This window comes from Vigna radiata, chromosome 6 (genome assembly GCF_000741045.1).
Source record: "Vigna radiata var. radiata cultivar VC1973A chromosome 6, Vradiata_ver6, whole genome shotgun sequence".
NCBI classification, from domain to species: Eukaryota; Viridiplantae; Streptophyta; class Magnoliopsida; order Fabales; family Fabaceae; genus Vigna; species Vigna radiata.
Window position 1 is genome coordinate 832,244 of NC_028356.1, and position 26,437 is coordinate 858,680.

The 26,437-nt window shown below is 35.1% G+C and overlaps 4 protein-coding genes across 4 annotated transcripts; 1 reads left to right on the top strand and 3 right to left on the bottom strand.

Moving 5' to 3' along the window:
* Positions 1-1,285: 1,285 nt before the first annotated feature.
* LOC106763082 lies at positions 1,286-4,246 on the bottom strand. The gene is made up of 2 exons (XM_014647255.2): positions 2,215-4,246; positions 1,286-1,757 (listed from the first exon to the last, which is right to left on the bottom strand). The coding sequence occupies exons 1-2, from the start codon at positions 4,000-4,002 to the stop codon at positions 1,647-1,649; spliced, it is 1,899 nt and encodes a 632-aa protein (XP_014502741.1). The 5' UTR covers positions 4,003-4,246; the 3' UTR covers positions 1,286-1,646.
* Positions 4,247-4,778: 532 nt separating this feature from the next.
* Positions 4,779-8,959, bottom strand: LOC106763190 (ABC transporter G family member 26). Its single transcript, XM_014647401.2, has 9 exons — positions 8,702-8,959; positions 7,831-8,120; positions 7,547-7,702; positions 7,264-7,447; positions 6,858-7,136; positions 6,496-6,780; positions 6,133-6,417; positions 5,345-5,452; positions 4,779-5,259 (listed from the first exon to the last, which is right to left on the bottom strand). Exons 1-9 carry the CDS (start codon positions 8,906-8,908, stop codon positions 4,993-4,995), a joined length of 2,061 nt encoding a protein of 686 aa, XP_014502887.1. The 5' UTR covers positions 8,909-8,959; the 3' UTR covers positions 4,779-4,992.
* Positions 8,960-10,921: 1,962 nt separating this feature from the next.
* Positions 10,922-14,023, top strand: LOC106764174 (nucleotide-sugar uncharacterized transporter 2). Its single transcript, XM_014648409.2, has 7 exons — positions 10,922-11,294; positions 11,896-12,047; positions 12,193-12,401; positions 12,484-12,577; positions 12,727-12,893; positions 13,292-13,462; positions 13,596-14,023. Exons 1-7 carry the CDS (start codon positions 11,219-11,221, stop codon positions 13,858-13,860), a joined length of 1,134 nt encoding a protein of 377 aa, XP_014503895.1. The 5' UTR covers positions 10,922-11,218; the 3' UTR covers positions 13,861-14,023.
* A 1,647-nt stretch (positions 14,024-15,670) lies between these two features.
* LOC106765023 (GBF-interacting protein 1-like) lies at positions 15,671-23,017 on the bottom strand. Its single transcript, XM_014649507.2, has 9 exons — positions 22,737-23,017; positions 22,132-22,175; positions 21,475-21,574; positions 20,873-21,005; positions 19,795-20,384; positions 19,087-19,324; positions 18,414-18,711; positions 16,704-17,135; positions 15,671-16,455 (listed from the first exon to the last, which is right to left on the bottom strand). The coding sequence occupies exons 1-9, from the start codon at positions 22,912-22,914 to the stop codon at positions 16,165-16,167; spliced, it is 2,304 nt and encodes a 767-aa protein (XP_014504993.1). The 5' UTR covers positions 22,915-23,017; the 3' UTR covers positions 15,671-16,164.
* Positions 23,018-26,437: the final 3,420 nt, after the last annotated feature.

Here is a 26,437-nt window from a genome sequence, read left to right on the forward strand (position 1 = left end):
ACTACTAGGCAATACTGAAGTTGCCTTGAAAAGTAGTATTAATTTGATAGCTTCAACGACAGCTTATCAATAATATCAATTTATATAAAAATGAGTACAAAATTCATTTTATAAATCAATTATGTAAAGTTGGGTTTGATATAAAATCCCCTTTTAACATTGAAAAAAATGTATTTTTTGTGCACACAAAAATATTCATATCCTTCTTTAGTGATACATTACAATGGTTGATAACAAATGCTATATGATTGTGCATGATGACATTAACGAGAGGAAGAACTCAAAAACATTGCTGCACAATCCATTTTTCAGAAGAAGAGATATGAATTCATGTAGTGATATGTTAGGATATTTATCCTATTTATCATGATTATATTGTGTCTAGGGTTACTTTAATTATCATGATTATATTGTGTCTAGATTACTCTAATTATCATAATTATATTGTGTCTAGATTACTCTAATTATCATAATTATATTGTGTCTAGGTTACTCTAATTATCATGTACTCTTGTATCAATTTATTATTATAAATAGAAGATTATGAGAGGGATCAATGAAGCCCTCTAGAATTATTTTACAGTTTAATTCTCAAGTTGATAAAAAGAAGCTATGGTTTTAACAAAAGAATTCAGAAATAACTTCAACAAGAAATTTCTGCATAATAAATCAAATAAGAGAACAAAAAGGGGTTCAGATTTTTGTTGTCAAAGTAACTCAGATTTTGTGTGTGAAAGTCAATTGCTACAATGTTCCGTTTGCTATAGTGAATTGTAAACTACTCAAAGAAAAAGCAGTGGCTTGTATTGCAATCTTGGCCATTATACAAAATTTAACCCTTTTATGCATGATTATTTAAAATTATGTGATACACAGAGTCATTTATTAAAACCATAAAAGGTTTAAATTTGTATTTAAAAATTAAGAGAAATATAAATATAATATTTAAAAATTATAAAGTACGAGGAGATAAATAAGAATTCCCCTAAAACTATTCATTAGAGGTACAACAAAGTCAAGTACTATTTAGTGTCATTTGAGTTAGTGAAACTCTTTTGACTAAAATGTATCAAAACCAAACTCTCTTTATATAAGAACAAACTCAGAAATTATTATTCTCAGCTCCATTTGAAAAACAAATTCCTTATGGCTGATAGTGACAGTAGACTTTAATTCTCAGTATATCCAAAAATCTCTGAAACTGAAAAGAGCTTGTTAATTAATCTTTAGATCAATATAGAGCTGACACTTGTAATCAAATCACAATGGCTAAGTCAAAAGAAAATTGCAGAAAATTGTGTACAGAAGAAACTTCTGTGGTTTTTTTTTTTCTTCTTTATTTCACATTTCTCCTTGGTACAAAGAATCTGAAAAATTCTTTCAGAGATACAACACAGGATTATTACAACCATCGAGCACTGTCACCAAGTGAAAATCTTTGACCCCTAAATGGAAGAAAAAAGAGAGGAAAACAAAGTCCTATCTGGTCAATTACAATAATGAAATGATATAGATAAAAGAATAATTACAAACAAATGACGAGCTTAGACACAAGCTCCACTGCTAGAATGGCATAGAACAACAAACAACGTACTAGCAGCCATCTCCAACTGCAAATATATACAGTCACAGACACAAATAGATTCCTAATTTTCCTTCTGCTTCACCTTGTCATCATGCTCTCCCAAGACAAATTCAGCATATAAATCCTTCAGAGCAATCATGACTGTAGTTATTAATGGCCCCATAATAGCCCCCTGCAGACCAACAAATTCCTTCAGCAATGCTATGGAATACAGTAGAAGTTGAAGCAGACACAAGATACTACACATATTCATTGAATCCCTCATGTTCACACACACAATTTACAAAGGAAGACTGCAACATCAAATCAAGGTACGCAGGTAAACTAGTCTAAATTTTAGAACAAGCATAGGTTGGAACTTCATGTAATCACTTAATCTGAACAATGAAAATGCATGTGAGATTATTAGTTCGAATTGTATTTAGTCTATGAACTATAGGGTAAAGTGTTTATATACTGTCATTCGACCACAATTGTCATTTCCATTTATGATAAGTTTATCCACTTTTATCATCACTATCTGAACAGAAGTATTATTATGATTTCTGATTGATTACATGAACAATGCAGAGAAACTATACCGTATAGAAAGAGATTAGAACATCAAACGATGGAGGGTAAACATTTACCTCTACAGCAGATGGAAACAAAGCAATTCCCCCAATGATGCTCATTCCAGTAAGATAAACACTTTGTCCGGGCACATCTTCCAGAATCTCAGTTGCACCATAATCCATGAGAAAAAGGTGAGCAACAGACAAGAAAATGGCCACTATGTATCTTCCTTCTAGCACTAGCTGTAGTGCTGCTGGAATTGTTGCAAGCCAAGACGGTAATATCGGAATCAAAGGGCTAATAAAGGCAAGCACAGTTGACACATACAAGAAATGTATTCTGTATAGCCTAAACAAAAGCCAAGTCAGGCATCCTTGGAAGAATGCAATCTCAGGAGTGGCCAAAAGGACTCCTGAAATTGCCTTATTCAACACTTCAACGCATCTTACCTTAGCCGAGTTTGAAATTGGAAACATGTGCATCATTTGTTCTGTTACCCCACCCGACTCTGATGTTATGAGGTAATACAAAACCCAGAAAAAAACCATCGTTTGAGACACAAAATTGAATACCTCCGCAGCACCAGAGACTATGGAATTCAAAATGGAAAGCACAAACTTTGCACCGCTTCCAAGCACACTTGTACCACTAGCCAAAACACGTTGACCTACATCCATCCCTTTAACTGCATACCCTTTTGCCCTCTCAACCAAATCTTCCCTAGTGATTATAAGCTCTCGGAAAAGGGTATTGACTTCTGCATAAATTCCCCCCCACTCCCTCTTCCTAACCATACCCTTCAAATTCAAGATCCTTTCCGCGAGCGGTGAAACCACCACTAATGAATCCATTGAAGGCTGAGAAGAGTTAGCAGTAGCAGGAGCAGTTATCACAAATTGCTTAACAACCGTCACAAATTCAGTCATATTGTACTGCGCTGCCAACCCATCAATCTGATCAGAAACCGTCTCATAAAACTGACTGGAGTACTTATCCACCATTCCAGCAATATCATTGTCCTCAATCCACTTCGTCACACCGATTCTCTCAGCATAGTTGTTCTCTTCCACTCGCAATTTCAACGAAATCACTGCCTCCTTCCCTTCACCGCCAATCTTATAAGAGAAGAAAATCACCCCTGTCAAGAACCCGACAATCATGCCGACAATCAACCCAACAGCCACCACGGTTTTCAACCTCCTCAATATCACTCTGGTGAAAGACGCACCAAAGGGAGAGAAACTGAAAGCCACATTCTTGGAACTGAAAACGAAGCCTAATCCGAGAAGTGACAACGACCCAACAGTACCGAGCCTCTCATAAGCAAAAACAAAGACCGCAAAAGAAAAGAGCAGACGAAGCAAAGTGGAAAACGCACTAAGCTTCTTTGACTCCTCGTTCTGGGCCTTTGGTTTCCGGAGAAGGATTGTGAGAGAAGTTTGGCGAATCTCAGCGAGGCTGGTAAGGAAGAGCGAGAAAACGGTGAGCGGAAGAGCGAGGAGAGTGTGGAGGAGGCCTAATTTGAGAGGGTGAGACCAAAAGGAAACGATGGCTTGGTGAATGAGTCTGAGAGGAATGGAGCATAAGATGGCCCATTGAAGGGGTTTGAGGTATTGTTGCAGGAGTTTGTAGAGAGAGAAGAGGATGAGAATGGCGAAGGCGAGGCCGGCATGGGCCATGGCTATGTAAAGGGCGAGTCGCGCCTGAGAGTCGCCCGAGGGGTTGACTTTTTGGTCCGCATTAGGCGGCGGCGGCGGCGCAGGATCCGAGGAGGGCTTTCGAAGGGAAGCGGATCGGAACATGTCGTGCCACGGTGGGGTGGCCGTGGCAGAGTTAGGATCAGAATAAGGGACAAGGTCCATCAAGAGAGCGCGACAGAACAAAAACACAAATGCAAATCAATAGACAGATATAGTTTGTGAAAATTAATGAATGAATGAATAAATATATGTTGTCTCGTGTCTGCATTCAATGGCTAAGAAAAGAAAGATAGATACATGGTTTGATTTTCTAAGGTTGGTTTTTGTGGTAAAAATGGTAAAGACTGCAGCTTTTTAAACTGACAAAGGAAGCAGAGTGAAGTGAAAAGTTTGCAAAAGGGAATTGCTACTTGGCTTCATCTGACTGTCTCTTTTCTTCTGTTGTTCCCCTTTTCAACAAGTCATCCCAATCTTTATTCTTCATCATAACTATATCATTAGCATTAATTAAGTAATCATAAATACTTTCATTTGAGATTAAATTAATTAACTCAGTATTTTTTAAGTCAAAATTTAAGTTTAAGTCTCTTAGATAAACAATACGGTTATTAAATAATAGTATACTTTTAATTAAATTCCAAACTAAAAGAAAAGAATTAAGTGTTTATCTCATAAAAATTTTGTAATAGAATTCCTACCTCAGATTGAAACTACCTGAAAATTAACACCTTGATACTGAGAATTCCGTTGAACAAAACTTCATAAGATTAAAGACTCAATTTTGAATTAAGTTTAATGATCATCCTATGCCCAACAACGTCCATGAATGTAAGATACCAACATAGTAAAAGTACACGAAAGCAAAATATAATCAGATTCGTTTGATTCATGTTTTTTACTCCAAACACAATCTAACTCAATCCAAGCACCCTGGTAGAGAAGAAGTGATAAAACATTATATTCAATGAGAGTGGAACCAACCGTATTATTTTCAGTTGAAGATTAAAGTAAGTAATACATAACCGAGTTGTGAAATTAGTTGGTAATTTTGTAGAGTTTGAATACAGTGTTTATCATTGTTTTTCTTTGACTGTTTATGTGAAATGTAGGTGCTTAGGAAGAAGACAGAAGAGAAGTTGATTTGATGAAAGACTAATTTGGAACTTCAATTCGTCTGCGGAGACAGAAGTAGGCCAAGACACGGAAGCACAGAGCCATGGCTACCATAATCCATGCTTCAGTTAAGCCTCCATTCAAGTTTACTGTGTCAAATGATGGTGAACTCTGCAGTGGTCTGCATCCTCTCTCACTTTCACATTCATATAGTTGTTCTCCTGAATACTGCACTTTCAGAAGAAGTCTGAAGCCATAGTACACGAACGACAAATACTTCAACCACTGCATCACCTTCGGTACGTGCTGCATGCAACAAAATCAACCATTTTCTGTTACAAGGTATTTGAATGCAAAAATTATTGTACTGCAATTCTTACCAAAATCATACCTGGACATAGTAGCCACCGGTGAGAAGGAACAACATTAGTATCAAAGAAGCAATTATCCCTGCTCTTTGAATGCTCATAACTGCAGCTCCAAATAGTTCTCCTGCTCCCTGTTAAGATTATTGTATTCATCAAAGCTCCAAACATATGATGTTCCATTGTTCCATTTACATATAATGTCTCAACATGTTTTTTTTTTTTTTACATATCTTAAAGCAAATTTGCCCATATATTACTAAAGTGTGCAAGTCAAAAAAATATTATTGGTAAATAGTGTGAACTCATGACAACTTAAAAAACAAAGTCTTGAGAATTCCAAACAACTTCTTACAAAAAATGAAATCATCAAGAGTAGTGATGATGACTTCATTTTCTCATAAATTAATATTAACATTGTGATTCCTGATGACTTCACTTTTTTATGAATAAGTTATGTGAAGCTCTCACCAAGTCTGTATTGTTTGAGGGAAGGATTGTTAGGATACAAACAAAGTCCTGTATAGGATAAAATAAGATATGAACATAGGTTTATATACACATAAGATATTTTCTTTGGTAAAAGATTTTTTGGAGTGTTACCAAAAACAAATCTGTGAAGACTTGGTTTAGAATGGAAAATATCTTATCATTGTGGAGATCTATGTATGTTGTCTCTTTCTACAATTGGTATCAGAGTCCATAGTTCATCCACATGACTTATCTCATGAGTAATATTTTTTTGATTTGTCCATTTTTATAATATTTACACAAATTTGTTCCATATATTTAAAAAACCCTCAAGATGGCTTACTTGACTTGTTATAGCTATTAGCAGCACCGCGAACAAAGTCAGGAAGAAGCAAGCAACGGTCCTCTTAAACCCAGCCATGAAGTACAAGATAAGCATGAAGAAAGTAGGGTAAAAGACATGCGCCACCATATCACACAGAGTGCTGCTTACGTAGTATACACTCAGTCTATACATATCTGCTTTCCTTTCTTTCACCAAATAGACTTTTTCAAATGGAAAGACATAGACTGCTCCAAAAATGCATGAAGATGTCCAGAATATACAGATATAGAACATTAATCCAACCTGCAGCAAAGATAGTGGTTCCTTCTAATGTCAATGTCCCAGCCTTGTAAAATGTGAAAACAAAAGCATCGAAACTACCTGATCTCTAACTTGAGCCTCTGTATTGGTTGAGGATTTCCACCAAAGTAGCCCCAACAAAAGAGCAATGCCAAGTGCTTGAACTAATCTTAGTTTATCAAAATAGTCCTTGCATCTTGCTCTGAATGTTCTCTTGTAAAGAATGAAGAATTGGTCCAACCAACTCACTGTCCAGTCCTTTTTAACCTGAATGGCTAGCTGAAGATGTTCTGGTGTGTTTGCTGCTCCATGATTCTCATCTTTTTCTTTTGCTTCCAGTGTTTCCTTATACTTGAGTTGTAGATACTAAGAATAACAGAACGATTATTAAGTGGTATAATGAGATAGAACCTGCATAAAAGATATATAATGTAGAGTCTTACTTTAATAACAGATTTTGAGCGGTCGGCAGATTCTTGATCTTTGAAAGTATCTTGAGGAAAGCTTATGTTATTCACTTGTCCAGTTGCCAAGTCAAGCATGAATTCTGCAGGATTCATTGGTATTTCCGGGGTGAAACTCAACGATGAAAAGTACTGCATTGTGTCCTTGGCCTTCCCATAGTAAATGGGGTATCCTTCTGATATAAGAAGAAGTTTGTCAAACATGTGAAAGATTCTGCTGGATGGCTGGTGAATTGTTGTGATTATGGTCCTTCCACCCTAAATCAGAAGTATTTTCAGCATATACTCCAAATTGTGAATCTAGACTTGAAACATGTTATCAAAATTTGACCCAAATACGTAAAAAAAAGCCTAAAAAATGACACTTAAATATAACTACTGATACCTTGGCAAGTCCCTGAAGAGTGAGAAGGAGTCTATTTGCTGCTGTGGAATCAAGGCCTGAAGTTGGTTCATCAAGTAGAAGCAGTGAAGGATCAACAAGGATTTCATAGCCTATGCTGGTTCGCTTCCTTTCTCCTCCAGATATGCTTTTGAGATATCCTCCACCTATTTTTGTGTGGCGACATCTATGGTTACACAAGAGATTATTCAGGCAAACAGTTTCATTTCTTTCTGTTAGAGGAACTTGTAGCTAATTTAATCATTCAGTAATATTCTAGACACACCTTTCAAGGCCTAGCTCCTTGATAGTGGTCTCCACTCTTGCATATTTTTGTTGCTCGCTCATATTGCCTGGTAACCTTAAGAATGCAGAGAAGATCAATGTTTCCTCTACTGTAAGTTGTGGGAAAAGCACATCCTCTTGTGTAACAAAGCCAATCCTATTACACAGAAAATAAAAACAAACACAAGAGTACAACATTAGCATATAGTCTGATAGCCATCATGTTTTGTTAAATATCAAAGCTCAAGTCATGCATGGATTCTGATTCCTATGAAGTTTTCTAACCTTCTCTTGACAGCTGCATTAAATCGAACGTCATTGTAAGTTATCTTTCCCTTTACGTTTTCAACTAATCTTCCCCCTACAACTCTCAACAAGGTTGTCTTTCCACTACCAGAAGGACCCATCAAAGCAAGAATTTCACCAGGGCCAATGCTTCCTGTCATACCCTTCAAAATTTTCTTGTATTTATCTTCTCCCAGGTTGTGTTGTATGGCAACTTTTGACATCACTGACTTCACAGGATTAGTGGAAGCCGCTTGGCTAGCTCTCACCTTATACTCTACATCTTCAAACTGCACATTATTGAGAATCTTTAAGGCAAATGACAACAATCATAACTACACAATCAGGAACAAAACACTTTTGATGATAATATTATGACAGACTGAAATCAGTTTTCAATAAAAGTGGAAAATCATCAAGACCCTCGAAGTGCATTGCATGAAGAGCTACGATTCTGATAAAGAGAAAAACTTTGCTCTAATGCAAAAGAATAAATTATCATATGATCTGGTCAGTTCCTGCCAATTTTCACTTGAGACATACGCAGCTGTGTAGCTGAGTTTCATTAACTCTTTTTCATAAATTGAAAAGCTAGTCTACATGTCAGCGTAATTGACCAAAATTATGTGACATTAGTCCACACCCACATAAGTATTGAGACCAGTTTTAATCTAAAATCTCATGATGTTGGATTTATAGGTCTATAACTTTGTCATCTCTATCTGGTATCTGATATGAGATCTGATACGAGGCTTAGACTCGCACTTGAATTATCATTGTATTCATAGTTTTTAACCATGCAATAATTTCTAGTGATGTAGGAGGAAAGAAAATCCTGATTAAGTTGCAGAGTTTAACTAATTTTCACTACCTTGAGATAAATGGGGAGGGGGGGATCTTGGTTGAAATTGGAATCCTCAATTTTTATGTCAATATCAGTGTACATATTAGGAAGGTATGCCTGAGACATGAACTCCATGCTGTGACCAAAGCCATTGCTCCCTGCAAATTGCAGGGAGCCCAGAGACGGGGGTGACGTTGACATATCCTCAATCTCATCTTCTCTTTCATTCTCCATGATCTTGGAAGCTAATGAGAACTTGTTGAAGTCAAGGATTCTAATAACACAGTTTAGATACCGTGAGTCAACTGCATCAGACCAAGAGCTTGCCTATATATCATGTATGGAGGCAGAATTTTGGTTGGTGGGCCACGTACTTTTCATGGCAGTTTCTTGGTCCATGAAAGGTATGAATGTTGTTCTCCCATATCCTTTGAATTCAACCATTATGATTTGTCATAAGAACATGTCAAGAACATGAATAAATTGGCTTAGTAAGAAACTGAACGTTTGTGAAATACACTTCTGCATGTCTTCAATCTCGTGTTTATTAGATTGATGTGACTCGGTTCATTTGAAAAGAAAAAGGAATACTTCTTTTACAATCAAAACACGACGAAATTACAAAACAGCCATGTCCATCATGCAGATTCACTTCTCTTTTTCAAGTATTTGGTGCTGCATACTTTTTACTCACAAAACATGTTATATCTATTTGACGATTCTTTTAGTGTTGTGGAATCATCGAACAGGATAACAGGTATAACTTTTTACTCACAAAACTTGATTTCAGCTCAATCTATTGTTTTTTTAGTTATGTTCATTGTTGAATACGTTTGTTGTAGTGATTTGTGATCATTTTGTCTTAACTAATCATGTTCGTTGTCTGATAATATTGATACAAACATATTTAATATTTAATATTTGTAAACATTATAAGTTTGATTATGTCAAGTCCTACCCATTACTTCAAGGCAAGAGTTAAGGAATTAAAAATGATTTTTTTATTATTTAAAAGTGTAAAAGAGGTTTTTGGTCTCGTAATTTCAAGAAAAATCTTTACTTTAGCTATCAATAGTTAATAAAATTGTTTTAAATTTTAGATAATATTAACTTTAATGCACTGTTGAGAGAATTAACAGAATGATTAAGAGATAACAGTATTTGATCTAATGGTGTCAATTGAATCTTTCATATATATCATAAATTTTCAATTTTAATTCTTTTCTTATTTGCAATATATTGTGGTGACATTAATGTATTACATATGTATTTGGAAATTAGAATGTTCCATTATATCACACACTTATTTATCAATCAAAATTACAATTAAATCAAATATTCTTACTAAATTATGCTCTATCCTAGTTTATAATTTTTCTAATTAAATCATGAAAGTTAAATAAATTTAACTAATATTTTAACAAGTGAAAATTAAATATGTTATGTTTTATGCTTGAGTTTAGATAGAGCATGTAAATTTATTTTTTACAATATATTTCTTAAATTTAATTCTGCCCCCCTAGTTTAAATTGCAAGTTATAAAAACTTATTCAATAATCTCAAAACACCATCTTTTTTTATCTCTATCCATAATTTCTCAAGGGATTGTTGTCCCTTTTTATTTATCTTTCCTATCTTTATTCTCAAATTAATTTATCAATAAATTGTACAAAAAACATATACAAATAACTAAAAAAACATATACTTATCGAAAATATTTACACATAATAAAATAGAATTGCAGAAAAGAAAAAGGCTTTTTCCTTGAAGAATGAACAAGGTAGAATAGGAGCACTTAGTGATGGAAAGAAGAAAAGAAAGTTTGGATGACTTTATCCGTTAATGGCACCAACCAGTTGGTGAAACATCAGAAAAGCAAAATGTGGATTTGTGCTGAGTAAGATGAAACTTCTGCATCAAGTTTAGCAGAAAAAGAAGATTTTTTGTATTCTTGAAGGCATGAGATTAGCGAAAGATACCTAAAAACAATAAAAGAGTGTATTACGGTGGTTGCAACAAGTGTCTTGACTATTTCATAATGGTATATATAACAATATTTGATTTCATGATGTCACATTAACTTCCCCGTAAATCAACAGTTACATCAATTCCTAGTATACGAGGTAGACAGGTGTTGCTACTACCCTCACCTACACTTTCTTCTAGGTTCATATGATGAACACGTGTTGCCATTTTGTTGGCACTCTCATGAATTATTATAATTATTATTATAATGATTATTCACTTGGAACAGAAAGTAAATTCCTTTCACTTTTCCTTTGTCTTTTTCTTTTTCCTTCATGCAGTTCATTTTTCATTTCAGAAACCCCTCCTTCAACCATGTAAATTTTCTGTCTTTTGTATTTTAAGCAACATGGCCTATTAATTCGTATCTGTATCATCACCCTTTTCTCTCTGCCTCTCTGTTTTGGCTTATCCATGTAATTGGTATAGATATAATGATAGAAATGCATGTGTTTTGCAAAGGGTGCCTTGCATTTTCGTTGCATGTGTGATCCAAATCCATGAATAGGCCACTTAGTAATGGAGCTTTTGGGTTCACTGTGGAGAGGAGGACGAAGGTTTATTAAAAGGAAAGACAGTGATGCTGGTGATGCAGGTCTTTTCTGAATTTCTTAGCTCATCTCATTGCATCTTATGCATCTAATTTTTACAATGATGTTGTCTCAGACTTTCGCTTTTTCCTATGTTTGTTCATGTATGGTTGTTTTTTCTGGGATTTGTTTTCTGAACTTTTTTATGTAATGAATAGATCTCAACTATGTTAATGTCCTTTTCGTGTGAAATAATATTTTATCGCATAAAAAGCATTGGATACTCCGGTTTTGGCGGTCGTAGATTATAAGTTTGTTACGTTACTTTCATTTTCTGTTCTTTTTCCGAAGTTTATGTTATGCTCTATTATGATTGCATCTCAAGGTCTTTCTGATCATGGAAACTTTCTCACACCGATTGCATTTTGGATTGAACTGATACTGCTCTGTTTGTTTTTCTGCAACTTTGATTGGTCGTCCTTTAAAACCACTTCGTGAATTGTTTGGACCTGTGTTTGGAAAATAGGGAATGAGAGCATGAAATGAATAATGTGAAAGAAAGATATATGATTAGTCTCTGATGTTCATCTTGGTTTTCTTGCTTTTTCTTTAACATCATCTTCCCTTCTGCTCCATTCTTCTTTCTCTGTTGAATCAAACTATCAGGTAAAGCACTGGAAGAACTCAGAGCTTCACTCTACAATGAGATCCGAACCTCAGAAGGAGCAAAGCGACAACAGCAAAAATATTGTGGACCAGTGGTGGCACTGTCCTTCAACTTTATGGTTGCTGTCGGAATTATCATGGCAAACAAATTGGTTAGCACATTTTGCATCTTTTCTTTTGCTTGAATTTTATAATATGATGGCCTGAATGCCCTAACTGGTCTCTGGTACCTCTCAAGAAGTTCAGCCTATTGATCAAGCACCCTTACACTTGAATTTTATGTAATTATGTTAACAGGTGATGGGTAAAGTTGGCTTCAATTTCCCAATTTTTCTCACATTTGTACACTACATCACTGCATGGCTTCTGCTTGCCATTTTCAAGACACTCTCAGTGCTTCCTGTGTCTCCTCCATCCAAAACAACTCCATTCTCTTCTTTATTTGCACTTGGTGCTGTCATGGCCTTTGCCTCTGGCCTTGCAAACACTAGCCTCCAGTATAACAGGTTCTTGCTCTTGCTTTAGTTAGCATCTTCGTATTAAAATATTCAGAGTTTTACTGTGTGCTGACAATCCAGCTTTTTCCAGTGTTGGTTTCTACCAAATGGCTAAGATTGCTGTCACCCCTACAATTGTTCTTGCGGAGTTCATTCTTTTTAGAAAAACCATTTCTTTTACAAAGGTGAAGAATCACATACACATTCACACACACACACACACCCTTCCCTTCTTTTCTTCTGTTTTGTAAAGCATTTAATACATCTGAAAAAGGACTATTCCACCCCCTTTCCTTGTTTCTGATGCACTAATCATGTCATTGGAATGATGCAGGTTTTGGCTTTGGCTGTCGTGTCAGCAGGTGTAGCAATTGCAACTGTTACAGATTTAGAGTTCAATTTATTTGGTGCTCTAATTGCAATTGCATGGATAATCCCAAGTGCCATAAACAAAATTTTGTGGTCTACTTTACAGCAGCAGGGCAACTGGACAGCTCTGGCGTAAGTAGTAGTTGTTAGGGGCATTTGGAGGAGTTTATTCACAACATATTTCACTTATGACACAAGTATTTTTGTTAGTGATTGAGAGAGTTTATGCAAATAGCTTATGACAAACACTTATTTAAGTGTATGAAGAAACTTATGATTAGATCATGATTGTAAAAACAGATAACAATTTAATCATATTTTTTTGACAACTTGTACATTAGTATTTGCTCTTACTTCAATAGGCCTTACCGTCCAATTTCTCCTAGTCAAAAGTATGTTTAGATAAGCTCAAGCTAAACATTATTATGAATTTTAACATCTCAATTATTCTGACGCCTCAAAGTTCATCAATCATTTACCAATAGGTAAAAATATGTCAATTCCCCAACTTGAAACTTCTGTCATTGTAGGTTGATGTGGAAGACCACCCCAGTCACAATTTTCTTCCTTGGGGCATTGATGCCGTGGATAGATCCACCAGGAGTCCTATCCTTCAAGTGGGATGTGAACAATTCAACTGCTGTTTTAGTATCTGCTCTCCTTGGTTTTCTCTTGCAATGGTCAGGGGCATTAGCATTGGGGTGAGACTGAATTTCCCTTCCAACACCATTTTTTGGCACAAACATAGTGTCATTCCTTTTAGTACAGTTGCTCCTTGGTGGATTATGCATAAGATTGGTTTGCTAACATGACATTATGAACCAATCTTTGCAGGGCCACTTCTGCTACAACTCATGTTGTTTTAGGACAGTTTAAGACCTGTGTGATTGTGTTGGGAGGGTTCATATTATTCAAGTCAGATCCTGGGGTTGTGAGCATTGGTGGTGCTGTTGTTGCTCTCTCTGGGATGTCAGTCTACACATCATTGAATTTGCAAGGGTCTCAGGAAAATATGCAACAAAGTTTGCCTTCACCAAAGCCAAAATCAACAGGTGATGACAGCACAGATTTGAATGTAAATACTAACGGCATTGTCTGAGCCATATAACCAAACACATCACAGTCAAACTCATTTCATGTCCCCTTCTTTTTAGCAATTCAAATTGTGCAGCCAGAGCATTTGTATAGACAGATCAGTCACAGTAATTTAATTACTGCAAAATTTGTTGACATTTTTTAAGGATAGCTTTTTCACTAAGTTCCATCAGTCTCTTATATTTTAAGGAGAAAAACATGATTTTTGTTTATCCTACTACAGTTTCTCCTGGCCCACTGAGCTAAGAAATCAAGAAATATGATGAATACTCCATATAAGGAAAAAACTATAACATGATATTCAAGGGCTTTAGCTTTAGCAAAGATCTTATACAAGTTCGTTGACCACCACATATTCTGAGATGAAGTTTCAAGGACACTGATTATATTACTTATTACTCAACTCAATAGATGACATGTTGAAAGTTACAGAAAGAGAAAAAAAAAGACATATTGCAGATGGAAGCCAAAAAAAGAGAGAGAAATTTGTACTATTAGTTAAAATTTAGCCATTGTACTTTAGTTCCTTCAGAACACCGCTTGACAATTTCAGTTCAACCTCAAATTCATCATTTAGTGAATTTTTCTCCACCATAGCACATTTTATTAAGTTCAAAATTCGATACTTAAACTACTGTGACTGATAATTTGTGAAAAATAACAGAGTTTAGAATTTGATTTCCTAAAAAGCGATTTCCAAACATAAATAATAAACGATACTCTTTTGTATAAATAAAGAAAACAGTTTGTACTATTGCAGTAAAAAGAACAATGTTATGTTGTGAAAAAATCTCATTTGGTATATACAAACAAATACTGATTTCGAAGATTGAGCTCATTAAGGAAATGAGTTTTTTTACTAAAATATTCCTACATTCTATTTTATTTAACTTTTTGAAAATATCGCACATTTAAACTGATAATTATTATTCTTTTTATAAGCACGTTTAAACAAATACTAATTTCTATTTATTTGATATTTGTCAAGATGATATCAATTATTCGTTTATCAATTATAACAGTTTGTATCTTCTGATCTTTGAATAACTTACACATATTTATCGAGAGAAAGGAAGGTAAAATAAAAAGTTATGCAACTATTTCATTAAAATCAAGATAATTTATTCCAGTTCTTGTAGAAACAACCTTCAGAAGAAAACAAAGAGGATAGTTTATATAGCTTACAGTACACTAATAATTGTTCAGCAACATTCTCTCTCACAATGAAAGAATTTGTATTAGTGGGATTATTTATTTAGGATGGTGTTGAAATAAAATTACAATGATACAAGTAAATAACAGTGAATTTAAAAAATTAAACGACACAATAAAATGGAACAAAAAGTTCTCACTATCATATAATTAAATTCTTTAACATTCTAAAAATCTCTACAATCATGTAACTTAGTGTATATTTGATATTAATTTCATAATACAATAATATACGCAAAGCCTTTAATATCATTTTAAACTTTCCAGATTATAAGAAATCGGACCAATTGTGAGATCCGCCAATTTGAAAGAGTAAAGGGATGATGGGATGTTTGTTCTACTTTTCTTTTTCCTTGTACGTTTCTTTTCTCATTAAAAGTGTTAATTTCACACGTATCAAGTTAATACATATGCCAAAATAACACAATTCAGTAAAATCAAGATGATACAAAATTATACAAACTAAATATCCGAAACCAAAATCACCTTAAGCAATACTAAATTCGAATCATGCTGGCGAAAAAACAGAATTCAAGATTTCGGAAGTCAACAGAGCCAGAAAAAAATTAATAAAAAGACACTTCCCTTCATGCGAGATCAGGTTGAGGCTTGTGAAAAACTTGAAATGTTATACTGAAGAAATATAATCATACAATTCTTATGCTCCAAATAAAACTGTATAATTTCAATGTCCTCTGATATCAAAATGTAATATACAGGTGAGAAATTGGAACGGAAAAATTGGTAAATCTCACCTACCAACTCTTGGCTTAGTATATTATCACTAGGAATTACCAAGTTTCTTATAGCAACAACTAGATGTTCTCTCGGGTAAAAGAAGAGGTGGGGGATAAATAGGCATAAGGCTCAAAAATTTAAAAAAAAAAAAAAAAGGAAATGAAAACCTGCGACTAGCACCCTTCAAAATCGTTAGTACCAAATCTCCACCAAAAACAGTTACTAATTTCCTTTCTCATTCTTTGGCCGCATTTTTATTTACACTTCAGATCAGGCCAGTGTTCATTCATACATCCCTGGATCTGAGCACATCAAGTGTGCATATCAACATTATCGCACCAAGAAGATGTTTACCAGCCTAAAAATTAGAGTTCCAATTGATCTGCGCAGGCTGAGGTTGCTGATAAGATCCTGAAGGGGGCCCTACAGTTTCAACGGGCCCAGCCACAGCTTGAGACTGTTGCAAAAGGGTTGAAGGTGAAGCTACTGCCTGTCCTGCTTGATAGATACCAGCAAATGCTCCATGCGCAGCCTGTGTTGGGGGGAAGGTAAGATGTTGTCCCTGAGGGGTAAGGTTATACAGAGAATTAACTTGCAAACTGGATATGTCTTGGCCTGGAGCAGGAATCCACACTGCAGAGCCTTCACTCTGCAACAAAAAAAATATAAAGGGACATGACATGGGACCACAACATAATCATAAATGTGATTGTCTAGAAAGTACGGAGAATCCATAAATTTCGTTTCATGGGACCACAATAAAAGGACATGCATTGATGAAGCCAAAATATGGAAAAGATCGATACTGTTGAAAGCCAGAACGGAACAAAATTTCCTAGTTTATCAAGAAATATGCATGGGTGAAATAAAAGATCATTAATAAGGAAATAAACCAACCAGCTGTCCTGTTGTATAGATCTGGTTTTCCTTTAACTGCGACACAGCAAGATCTTCATTTCCAGTGGAACTGCCGGTACTAACTGTTTGTCCTGGAGCATAACCTACAGGGGGAGGGATAAATGACCCAGAAGGAATTCCAATATGAGCTGCATTTCCTGTGTTTGCTCCTGCCTTGAACTGGGGGAGTGGGAATTTGATGCCAGCAGCTGTTGGTAGATACATGTTGCCAGCTGATGGCTGTTGAGGGAAACCATTGTGGCTTAAAAATTGGTGTATGGGAGACACATAAATTGGTGGGTAATAGTGGCCATAAGGGAAGAAGTTAGTAGGGTAGGGTGGCCTGAAAATAGAAACTGACTGTGGAGACACAGGTATAGAACTCTGTAAGGGTGGGGTTGGGCTAGGGGACACAGCCTGAGAACTTGCATTCTGCAACATGAATAGAGAAGTCATAATTAAAAGAATAAACAACATACACATCAGCGTAAAGTTTTACTGACCCGACATTCAATTACTAAATGTTACTCGGGGTAAATTCTGTCAACTTTATGATATCTCACAAGCAATACCAAAGATGATATCTAATTGGTTGATTGCGCAAAAACCTAACCTTTACTCAACACTGCATATCAATTACACTCCAACTAAAGTAATTTCTAGTGTTTAGAAAGGCATACAAGTTCCTAATGATAAAAACCTATAGCAAACAACAAATTCCAGTATAGAATGCACTAAGTTTAATATCTTCCTGGCAATGATAATAAGCAGGGCTATGTATTCACAGAACTAGGGGGATAAAAGATGGGGTGTGCAGAGATACAAAACACGCCAGAAAGCTAGACAAACCTTCACTGAAACTTTTCTAAAAAATAGCAAAGAAGATTCTGTTTCCATAATTCAAAACCAAATTATGCTACTTTTCATCGGGATAATATGTTGGATGTAAAAACAATACTCCAGATCATCAGATTCCATATAAACAGTAAAGCGTTCCAATACAATCAATATGAACTAGCTATCTATCAAACTCTACAAGCTTCATAAGCCAACCTAGGAAAACTTTACTCTCATTACTTGATTTTATAATTTGAACAAAGTATTTTTCTTGCCTCTCAACTCTTTGGGGTCTGTTTGGGTAAATTTCCTCATAAACACTTCTAGTAAAAGAAAAATAAGGAAAAACGTAACAAGATTCTTCATAAGATAAAACTAGCTTATGCATAAGTTAAAAATCTGACTTCAGTTCCTATAAATTAACTTATAAGCTAATCTTCTTCTATTTCATTTTCTTTTTATTTTCTTCTCTTGGGACATCGATAATGTCCAGTCTCGTAATTTCACTTCAAATTCCTTGAGTCCTGACTGATGGCACAAAAGTCTATATGTATAATTGACACTGAACTACTAGGTCATTCCAACATAGATTCTAAATCATAGGCCAAAACTGAAACCATGCATAGGTTAGGAGTTGAAATTCATGTTTACAGTTGTCAATATTTGGTAAAAACATTTAATGCAGAAAGAGAAACATGATGAATCATAGTGCTATCCAATAAATACAGCATCCAACCTGATTTTCATGAGTTTACAAAGGAAACTGTACTGATAGCTAGGTAGACTCTAGACAAGAGAAACATCAAAGACCACCATGAAATCCAAGCATAGGGAGAAACGGTTTTAAGCAGAGGAAGATATTAAGAAACTTACAACAAAGTTAGAAAAACGAGATGTATCTTGTGCCTGGGGCTCAGTTCCCTCAAATTGAACCTGCTGAGTCCCTAACATGGTGGACATGAAATTCAAACCGTAGTTTTGAGGGGTTTGAACAGTTGGCAGTTGAGGGGCCTCGGGGGCCAACAAAACCTCCTTCTTTGGCTGATCAACCTTTGTTTCAGCACCATTTATAGAATTGCCTTCTGTAGCTGGTGTCTTTTCAATCAAATAAGATGAAGAATGTGGATAATCAAGATGATCCCCTTGTGAAGTTAATGATGCATTTTGGTTGCTACATCCAGACAAGAAATACCATTGAAAAACAAATTACATGAGCACACCATGACACAAGTAATACCTCTGTTAACAGGAAGAATAATCAATTAATTCAGGCAAAATAATTCACAAAATAAATAATAACCCAGCCTTATGGTTGCCAAAGGGAGTTGGAAAAGGTAGAAATATTATCTCCATAGCACCAACTTTCAGGCTGATTAAAGTTATTTTGCTGGTGAACAAGTTGGATATAAGAGCACAAAGCTAAAATAATCCAGCCATATAGGGCAAAAAAGAAAACACAAGCATGTGTAGCACACACGGATGACAAAAGGGATCTGTGATTTGATATGCATAGAAAAAGCACATAAGAAGCATATGAATTACAAACCTTGAAGTTGCCGCTTCATCGCTCACTGGTGAAGGTTCAAGAGCACGAGAAGCATTATTGTCCCCATCAGTTCCACTGTTAGATTTTTCACTTGGGCTAAAGGTATCAAAGCTTCCAAATGTCAGACCACTTTTTAAAGCCTCCGGTACTTGGAAATGGTTTGGAAATGTAACATGTTGCCTTAACTCCGCTGAAGATTGCACACAAGCTTCTGAAGTTGAAACCTCTGTGATATTAGCTGTTTCATAAACATATGTGAGCCCACAAAAAGACATTATAAGTTGATATAAATAGGTATATGTTGAAAAGCATACGTAAAAAAAATACAATTATTGATTTTGTTAGGTTGATTCCTTCCAACATGGAACAGTATCTAAGCAATTAAAATTTGGGTGTTCGCACACAAAAGCAGAAGCCATAAAAGTGACATGCTTATTTAAATTATAGGCTCAGTCATCCTGCCTCTAACTTAAAATGCCTTCAGGAACAGTTTTAAAGGTTCTTCCCCTGATTTATGCCCTCCAACTTTTGTGGGCCCTACACTTCAGTTTCTCTTCTGAAAATTTAAATTGTCATCCATAAGGTAGAATTGTTTGATCAGAAAACCATGGAATTCTTCAACTAAGACAATAAAGCATATAGAAGGAAATATAACATGAAGCAACCCTTTTACTCAAAAGATTAAACAGATACAAAAGAAAACTTTACCTAGAGGTGGCTGGCTGCCAGAACTAGAAGATGGCCTCAATGAATCATTTGGGGATAGAGATAAGAGTTGTGAGGGCTCAGATAACTGATTATGTTCAACTTCGTTTGACTTTTGTGGGGTATTTGTTTTAATTGTAGAACTCACGATCCCAGATTTATCATTCTTGGATGCTGATAAATCATTAACTTCTTGAACAAGTTTATTTCCTTTAACATGATTTGGTCCAGTGGATATCCGGTTGCTTCCAACTTCCCTGCTGATTGCACCACTCACACCAGAATGCCGGGAGACAGAAGATGCTACAACAGGATCCAAAGAAGAATGGACACCCATGGCGGAAGTTTGAAGCTGATCAGAACTTGACAAAGACTTTCCTTGGTCGGTACTAGTAACTAAGCCAAAGGTTTGAGTAAGGAAAGAGGGTGTGGCAACAGCAGCAGCTTGAGGTTGGACACTTTCTTCATAGCCAGTCTCATTACCAGCTGAACCACTTTTAGGTACACTAACAATGGGAGATTGACCAGCAGACACGTGAACAGACTTCCCATTGGATTGATTTGCAGCAGCAGGAGGTGCAACAGCTGAAACTCTACAGTTTAAGAAAAATCATTTAAAAGAGGATAATCTAACAATAAAAAAGAATAAACAATCGTGTCAATATTAACAATGGTGTACTTCTCATCACACCAACAAACAACTTCAGATATATTGTATTTTGGTAATCCAAGAGTAGAATCTAAGATATTATCAAATTGATTGCAAGTCAAATTTCAAGCAAGTTAATTATCTAAAATCAAAATTACATTACTTCTTCTCTTGGTCGGTCATTGACGTTATTATTATGTTTTTTTATTTAACAAAATTTTAAGCATGACTTCAATGTGAGGTTCGGTCAGAATTTTAGCCAAAAAAGACAATAAAAGTGAAGCCATTCATCACTCTTATTTTCACTTCTTATAGAGTCTTGCCTTGTTTTTATCAAATAAATGTCATTTCTTTCCAACATAAATTTTCTCATACTTATAATTAATCTGTCAAAAAACCAAATTAAGGAAAATACAAAAATAAAATTGCTACCTTGTAACTTGAGATGTGGTAGTAGTCTTAGTTTTATGCGATACAGGCTGAGTAGAGGGACCATGACTTCTCTCTGCAATGTGATTGACTCCATTTTCCCTTCGATTAGCTATGTTCCTCCCACCACCACCATCTAACAACAGACATTTGCAAGATGGTGAAACTGACAAACTAATAAACTAGCAAGAAATTTGCAGATTCATATGAGATGTCTCCGCACTGAAGTAGCTTTATGTTATAAAAGATAATAATAAAAAAAAAAAAGTCTATGGAAAAGAAAACAACAGCATAAAAATATAAATGATGGCTACGGAAAACTACTTCTTAGTGCCGTGCTAGGTTCAAAAAGGGTGTGATAGAGCTCAACAAGCAGCAAAAATAAAATCACAATTCTTAATATTCTTAAAAAGATCTCAGTAACAAGTTATTTTGGGAGGGGAACACCACATATAATATCTTGAAAAAATTATTGCCTTCTAGAAGTATTTTCCTTTGGGAGAAAGATGGCTTCCAGGTGACCATAGGAAATGAATATCCATAATCGAAGAGACAAAACTAAATGATAAACCCCAAAAGTCCCTAAAAAGGTGGGGAGATGGTACCAGGAAAGTTAGAGGAATATCCTCCTGAAGCACCCCTTCCCCCTCTCCCTTGTCCACCTTGCTTTATCCTAGGCTCGTCAGAAACCCTGTTGCTCAATCCCTGAAACAATAAACTTAAATCACTCAGGCCAATAAAATTATTAAATAGAGAACCATTGGCCAATACAAGCACATTTAACATATAGATAAAAGGAAATATATATACGTAATCAAAAAACAAGACCAAAGTAATTTTACTTAGCAAATAATAGTATTGCATGAAACCACACGTCATAACAGGCAGGAATCACAGACCCAGAGTAACCAGACCTATTCAGACATTCAAACCCATAGCAACCGACCTACAAGAATCTCAACATGGTGTCTGCCAATCACAGTGCTCACAAGATGACAGAATGGCAACTCATGACACGATGAGAACTTTTTCCTAGCAGCTCAAAACAATCAGGAAAATTAATATACTTCAATTTACTGGATAGACAGGTAAAAGATACATCCACTTCAATCGATCAACTCAAAGGCAGAAGAAGTATATGTCTGCACCTAAGAGGTTGAGACAACAAAACTAATTTGTTTCAGCAATTAAACTATCAAGGGCAGTAATAAACCAACTGAGATAAAAAAGCAGGGCGAGTAAGGATGGAGGGGGAATCTTACCTCCTTCTTTCGGTCACGTCTCCTTCGCACCTCATGAAAAGTATCTGGGAACAAAAAAATAAAAACTCAACATTAAAAAAAAAGAAGAGAATCTCAAAGATGCCAAAAACACATTTCTTTTCAAGAAATCCTAAATGATTAGGATGCGTAGATAGAGTGCTGAAGTCATTCATTGAGCAACACGTGTGAGCGGTAGCCTGAGAGAAACCATTGAACGCAAAAACAAAACCCTACAAAGACAGCTTTTAACCCCATGAAGAACTGGTTTAGAAAAATAAAAATTAAAAACCTTGCTCCCAAACATTGAACAGTTAAAAAACAATATTTCAATGTCCAGAGAGGCACACGCAACTCCCCTCAACTCCTAACAAATCAAACAAAAGCTATACGGCAAAATAAAACAAGTTAAATTAAAACAAACTGTGAAAAGTGGAACTCAACTTCGGAAAGCACCGCTAACTCAAAGTGAAGCTCAGAAAAGTGGGAAGTAGTGTCTCCATTCGCGGATGAAGAGAAAGAGTAGGAATCGAAAGACATAGAGAGAGAGGAGAAAGAGAGAGAGAGTGGATCGAGAAGAGAATAAAAGAGGGAAAAGTGAAAGGGACCTAAATAGAGAAGCTTCTGAGCGGTTTCGTTGGGATCCATGGAGCATTCTTTGAGGACGGCGTAGATTTCGTCGTCGGTGTGCTGCTTGCCGGTGATCTCGCGGATGTCTTGGATGGTTTTTCGTACATTGTTTGGGATCGGAACCCTAAAAGTGGAAGAGCCACCACCGCCGCTCATCTTTCTGTCTGTAACACAGCAACGAAGGAAGGAGGGACACTCTCTCTGTTCCTCACACTTTTTTTTATTACAACCCAAACACACACACACTTACACAATATTTACTTTGAATCATTAATATACGCCAATTCCATTACTGTACCTATTTTCAATTTTAAATAATAATTACCACAACTTCATAACTAGGGTTTTCCTTGCCACACACCGTTTCATTATTTTATTATTATTCATATACATTCAATTTAATTTAAATGCAATATTAGATATAAATCTAGGTAAACTATTTTACATACTGCTGTAAATATAAATATCATCCAAAATAATAATAATAATTAACATTGTTAATATTTTTTTTACCTCTGTTTTAATTCACCAAATTTTTATTAAAGAATTTTGTGCAGGCTAATTTTTCTAGTGAGATTGATTATTCATTTACTTTTAAAAGTTTGTATATTTATTTACCTTTAATCAATCATTAATATTGATTTAATTATTGGTAAATGAGAAAGGGTGTTCAACAAGTATTTTTCCTAAACTGTTTTATGCTTATTAATATCTCAGGTATTTTTGTTCAGACAATTTTTAGATTTGAATTACTTTCACGTAAAAGATATTTAGTGATCTAAGACTTTATATAATTGGCTCAAGATTAATGAGTCTTGAAACTCTAATTCAACTTTTATAATTTAAAAATTACAAATAAGGAGTGGAAAATAAGTTTAAATTTTTTCGTGTACGTGTTTTAAATTGAACTACTAATTTTATTTAGTATATTTAATTTCAATAACAATATATTTAAAATCAAGTAAAATTACATTGTCAGTATCATGTCAATAAATAATTAAATGAAGAAAAAATATTTAACATGTTTAATTATAAAAAATAATTTAAAATTAAATTAAGTTACAATTTCAACACCATTCTTAGTAAATTATCATATTAACTTCTTATCACGCTGTAATATTACTACACTGCGATTAACTGTAACACCCCTAACTGGATGTCACTTGTGAAATAGAAAAAAAAAATATCATCCTTACATAGTTTGCTATAACTCGATTTTTTTCGAATAAATAAATACTTTATTCCAATAATATCGCATAAGCTAAAATCATGAATCATAAACACTATTCTTACAACGCAAAACTCAAAACATAACCTTTATCGAAACATTATGTAAAGAAAATTTAAATGACGAAATCAATAAAATCTCAAAAGAACTAGTTTTCCCCTCTCGTCAAACTACTGCACTCCAGCATCATCTGCAACGCCATCTGCTCCCGTACAAGTACGATCATGGCAGGTGGAAACCACAACCACAAACTTTCAGGGTGAGTAACTAGAATTATCATCATAGCTTATAATACAGTAAATCAGCATTAAGTGTAAATTATAACAAGTCAAACAGTGCATGTCTACTCCAGAGAAAATATCACAATCAATTCATTCATAAACCAATGTCGTTTCCTTGTACTTTGTCGTCTCAACCTGTTACGCAAAACAGGGCGATTCGAGTCGTCCTCCATCGCAACTTCAGACCTATCTCCCCGACTTATCGAAAAGCCCTTTGGGCGAGACATTCACCTCCTTTCGCAAAAGGAAGTGACACTCGAATCTCTGTCTCTATATGAGACCCACAATCCTTATCGTATCGCAACACGAAAGGCCCACACAAAATAACAAAAGTATGAGGAAATAACAATTTTAAGTAAATATCACCACAATGCATAAAAATACTCCACTTTTATAATTTATTTTAAATACATAATAATCCCTCAATGCCTCTAATTAAATTATGAAAGTCAAGTATACCATGATTATCATCCAATCCGAAACTTTATAACAAAAAAAGAAACGTATTATATTTAATATATATGTTTATATACACACTTAACACCTAACATAATATTATGTATATATATACCCGTAACACGTAAAGTAATATATGTATGTATAGGTAACACCTAACCTAATATATATAGACTTATATATGTATATATAAGATATACGTAACTTCCACTAGAAAAAGAGAAATCCCATGTCAAAACATTTAAAATTCTACTTGCCATTTAACACTGTGGGATCCAGAAACGTAATTGCTGCACACATCCTTGCTTTAAATTCCAACTTCCCTTTAAATCCTAATGTCCATAATTCCACTTTAAATAATCATTTAAACCACAATTAAAATCTAATAAACTTATTAAAAGAAAACTTAAGCCTCTGCACCTTTTTTTTTTTTCTAACTTCCAGTACCCCAAGTCTTCCTCTTCTCTCTCTTTTAATTTTACTTTTCTTTTCTCCTACTACATTTAATACCCTTCCAACTTACAAAAACAAAACCACACAGCCCCTCCTGCGACAGGCACAACACCTTCAATATAACTCTCCTCCCTTTCTCTCGAGATACCGCCATCCTTACACCCACACATCTCATTCTCCAACTCAAAANCAAACCTCACAAACTCTCAAGTTATGAGAAACATACCCTCTGCATGTAAAGATCATTCACTGAAAATAACTGGTTTACTCGCATCACAAAACAGCAACCTAAGAATCTACTTTCAATTAAATACTCAAGACCAACTCCCCAATACTATCCCAACTTCTTTTATTCAACACACACCATAACTCTCTCACTAAATTACAAAATTTCAAGGAATTAAATCCTTACGTGATACCCAGTGAAACTCCACCCTAATATTCATAAAATATAATAAATTTTTATACCAACTCTTTTTCCTGCAACATAGTACAACAGTCTTCAAAAATCTAAATTATTTTATCTTACACCATGCATTCTCTTTTCCTATTATCCTCACTAAATTACATACCTTCACTCATTCACGTAACCTACCTGCATTGCCATACAATCACACTTATACCCTTCTTATGCTAAACCCTACATGTGCTTTACCAACACTCACCCTAATCCAAGTATTTATTTCCTCAGTACAGTAACCGTCCCCTTACGAACACAATCTTCTTATGGGTACAACATACACGTTATTAACTCTGCATAAAACAAAGAGCAAGAAGTACTATATCTATTTACAACCCCACTNAACACACCATTCTGAACACGAGATGCACATACATGTCTCCCCAAGGTTACACCCTTCCCCTAGAAAAGTTTCCGATTACGGGAAGACTCAAAAAGCTTAACAAAACAGTCATCAAATCACAAACCACCATGCACAAGATATCTCTGAGTTATTCCCCTTACCTTGGATTTCCTCANTGTTCCGGATGTAAATAAAACGTTGACGATCACCTTTCCTGTCACAGCTGTTGCTTGCTTCTCCTTCCCAGTCACGATTTTTCACTCACAAAAATTAGGGTTTTGTTTTCCTTACTCTATCCTTTTCCTCTAAGCTAATTTATAAGCCTTCAGAAAAATCCTAAAGCCCAAACCCACTTCCTTATTTTCTCCCGTTGCATCCGTTAGAAAAACTACCTCTATGTGCATGCCACTCTCTAAACAAAATAATTACTTAATAAATAAAACCAAAGACCAAGTCCC

Coding starts and splice junctions, on each gene's coding strand:
- LOC106763082 (XM_014647255.2), bottom strand. CDS start 4,002: ATGGACCTTGTCCCTTATTCTGATCCTAACTCTGCCACGGCCACCCCA. Junction 1,758..2,214: donor TGTTTCCATCTGCTGTAGAG/GTAAATGTTTAC, acceptor GTTGGTCTGCAG/GGGGCTATTATGGGGCCATT.
- LOC106764174 (XM_014648409.2), top strand. CDS start 11,219: ATGGAGCTTTTGGGTTCACTGTGGAGAGGAGGACGAAGGTTTATTAAA. Junction 12,402..12,483: donor ACTAGCCTCCAGTATAACAG/GTTCTTGCTCTT, acceptor AGCTTTTTCCAG/TGTTGGTTTCTACCAAATGG. Junction 12,578..12,726: donor AAACCATTTCTTTTACAAAG/GTGAAGAATCAC, acceptor GGAATGATGCAG/GTTTTGGCTTTGGCTGTCGT.
- LOC106763190 (XM_014647401.2), bottom strand. CDS start 8,908: ATGGAGAATGAAAGAGAAGATGAGATTGAGGATATGTCAACGTCACCC. Junction 7,703..7,830: donor AATGCAGCTGTCAAGAGAAG/GTTAGAAAACTT, acceptor TCTGTGTAATAG/GATTGGCTTTGTTACACAAG. Junction 5,260..5,344: donor CCGGTGGCTACTATGTCCAG/GTATGATTTTGG, acceptor TGTTGCATGCAG/CACGTACCGAAGGTGATGCA.
- LOC106765023 (XM_014649507.2), bottom strand. CDS start 22,914: ATGAGCGGCGGTGGTGGCTCTTCCACTTTTAGGGTTCCGATCCCAAAC. Junction 22,176..22,736: donor TCAGAAGCTTCTCTATTTAG/GTCCCTTTCACT, acceptor TTTTGTTCCCAG/ATACTTTTCATGAGGTGCGA. Junction 21,575..22,131: donor GACGTGACCGAAAGAAGGAG/GTAAGATTCCCC, acceptor TTATTGTTTCAG/GGATTGAGCAACAGGGTTTC.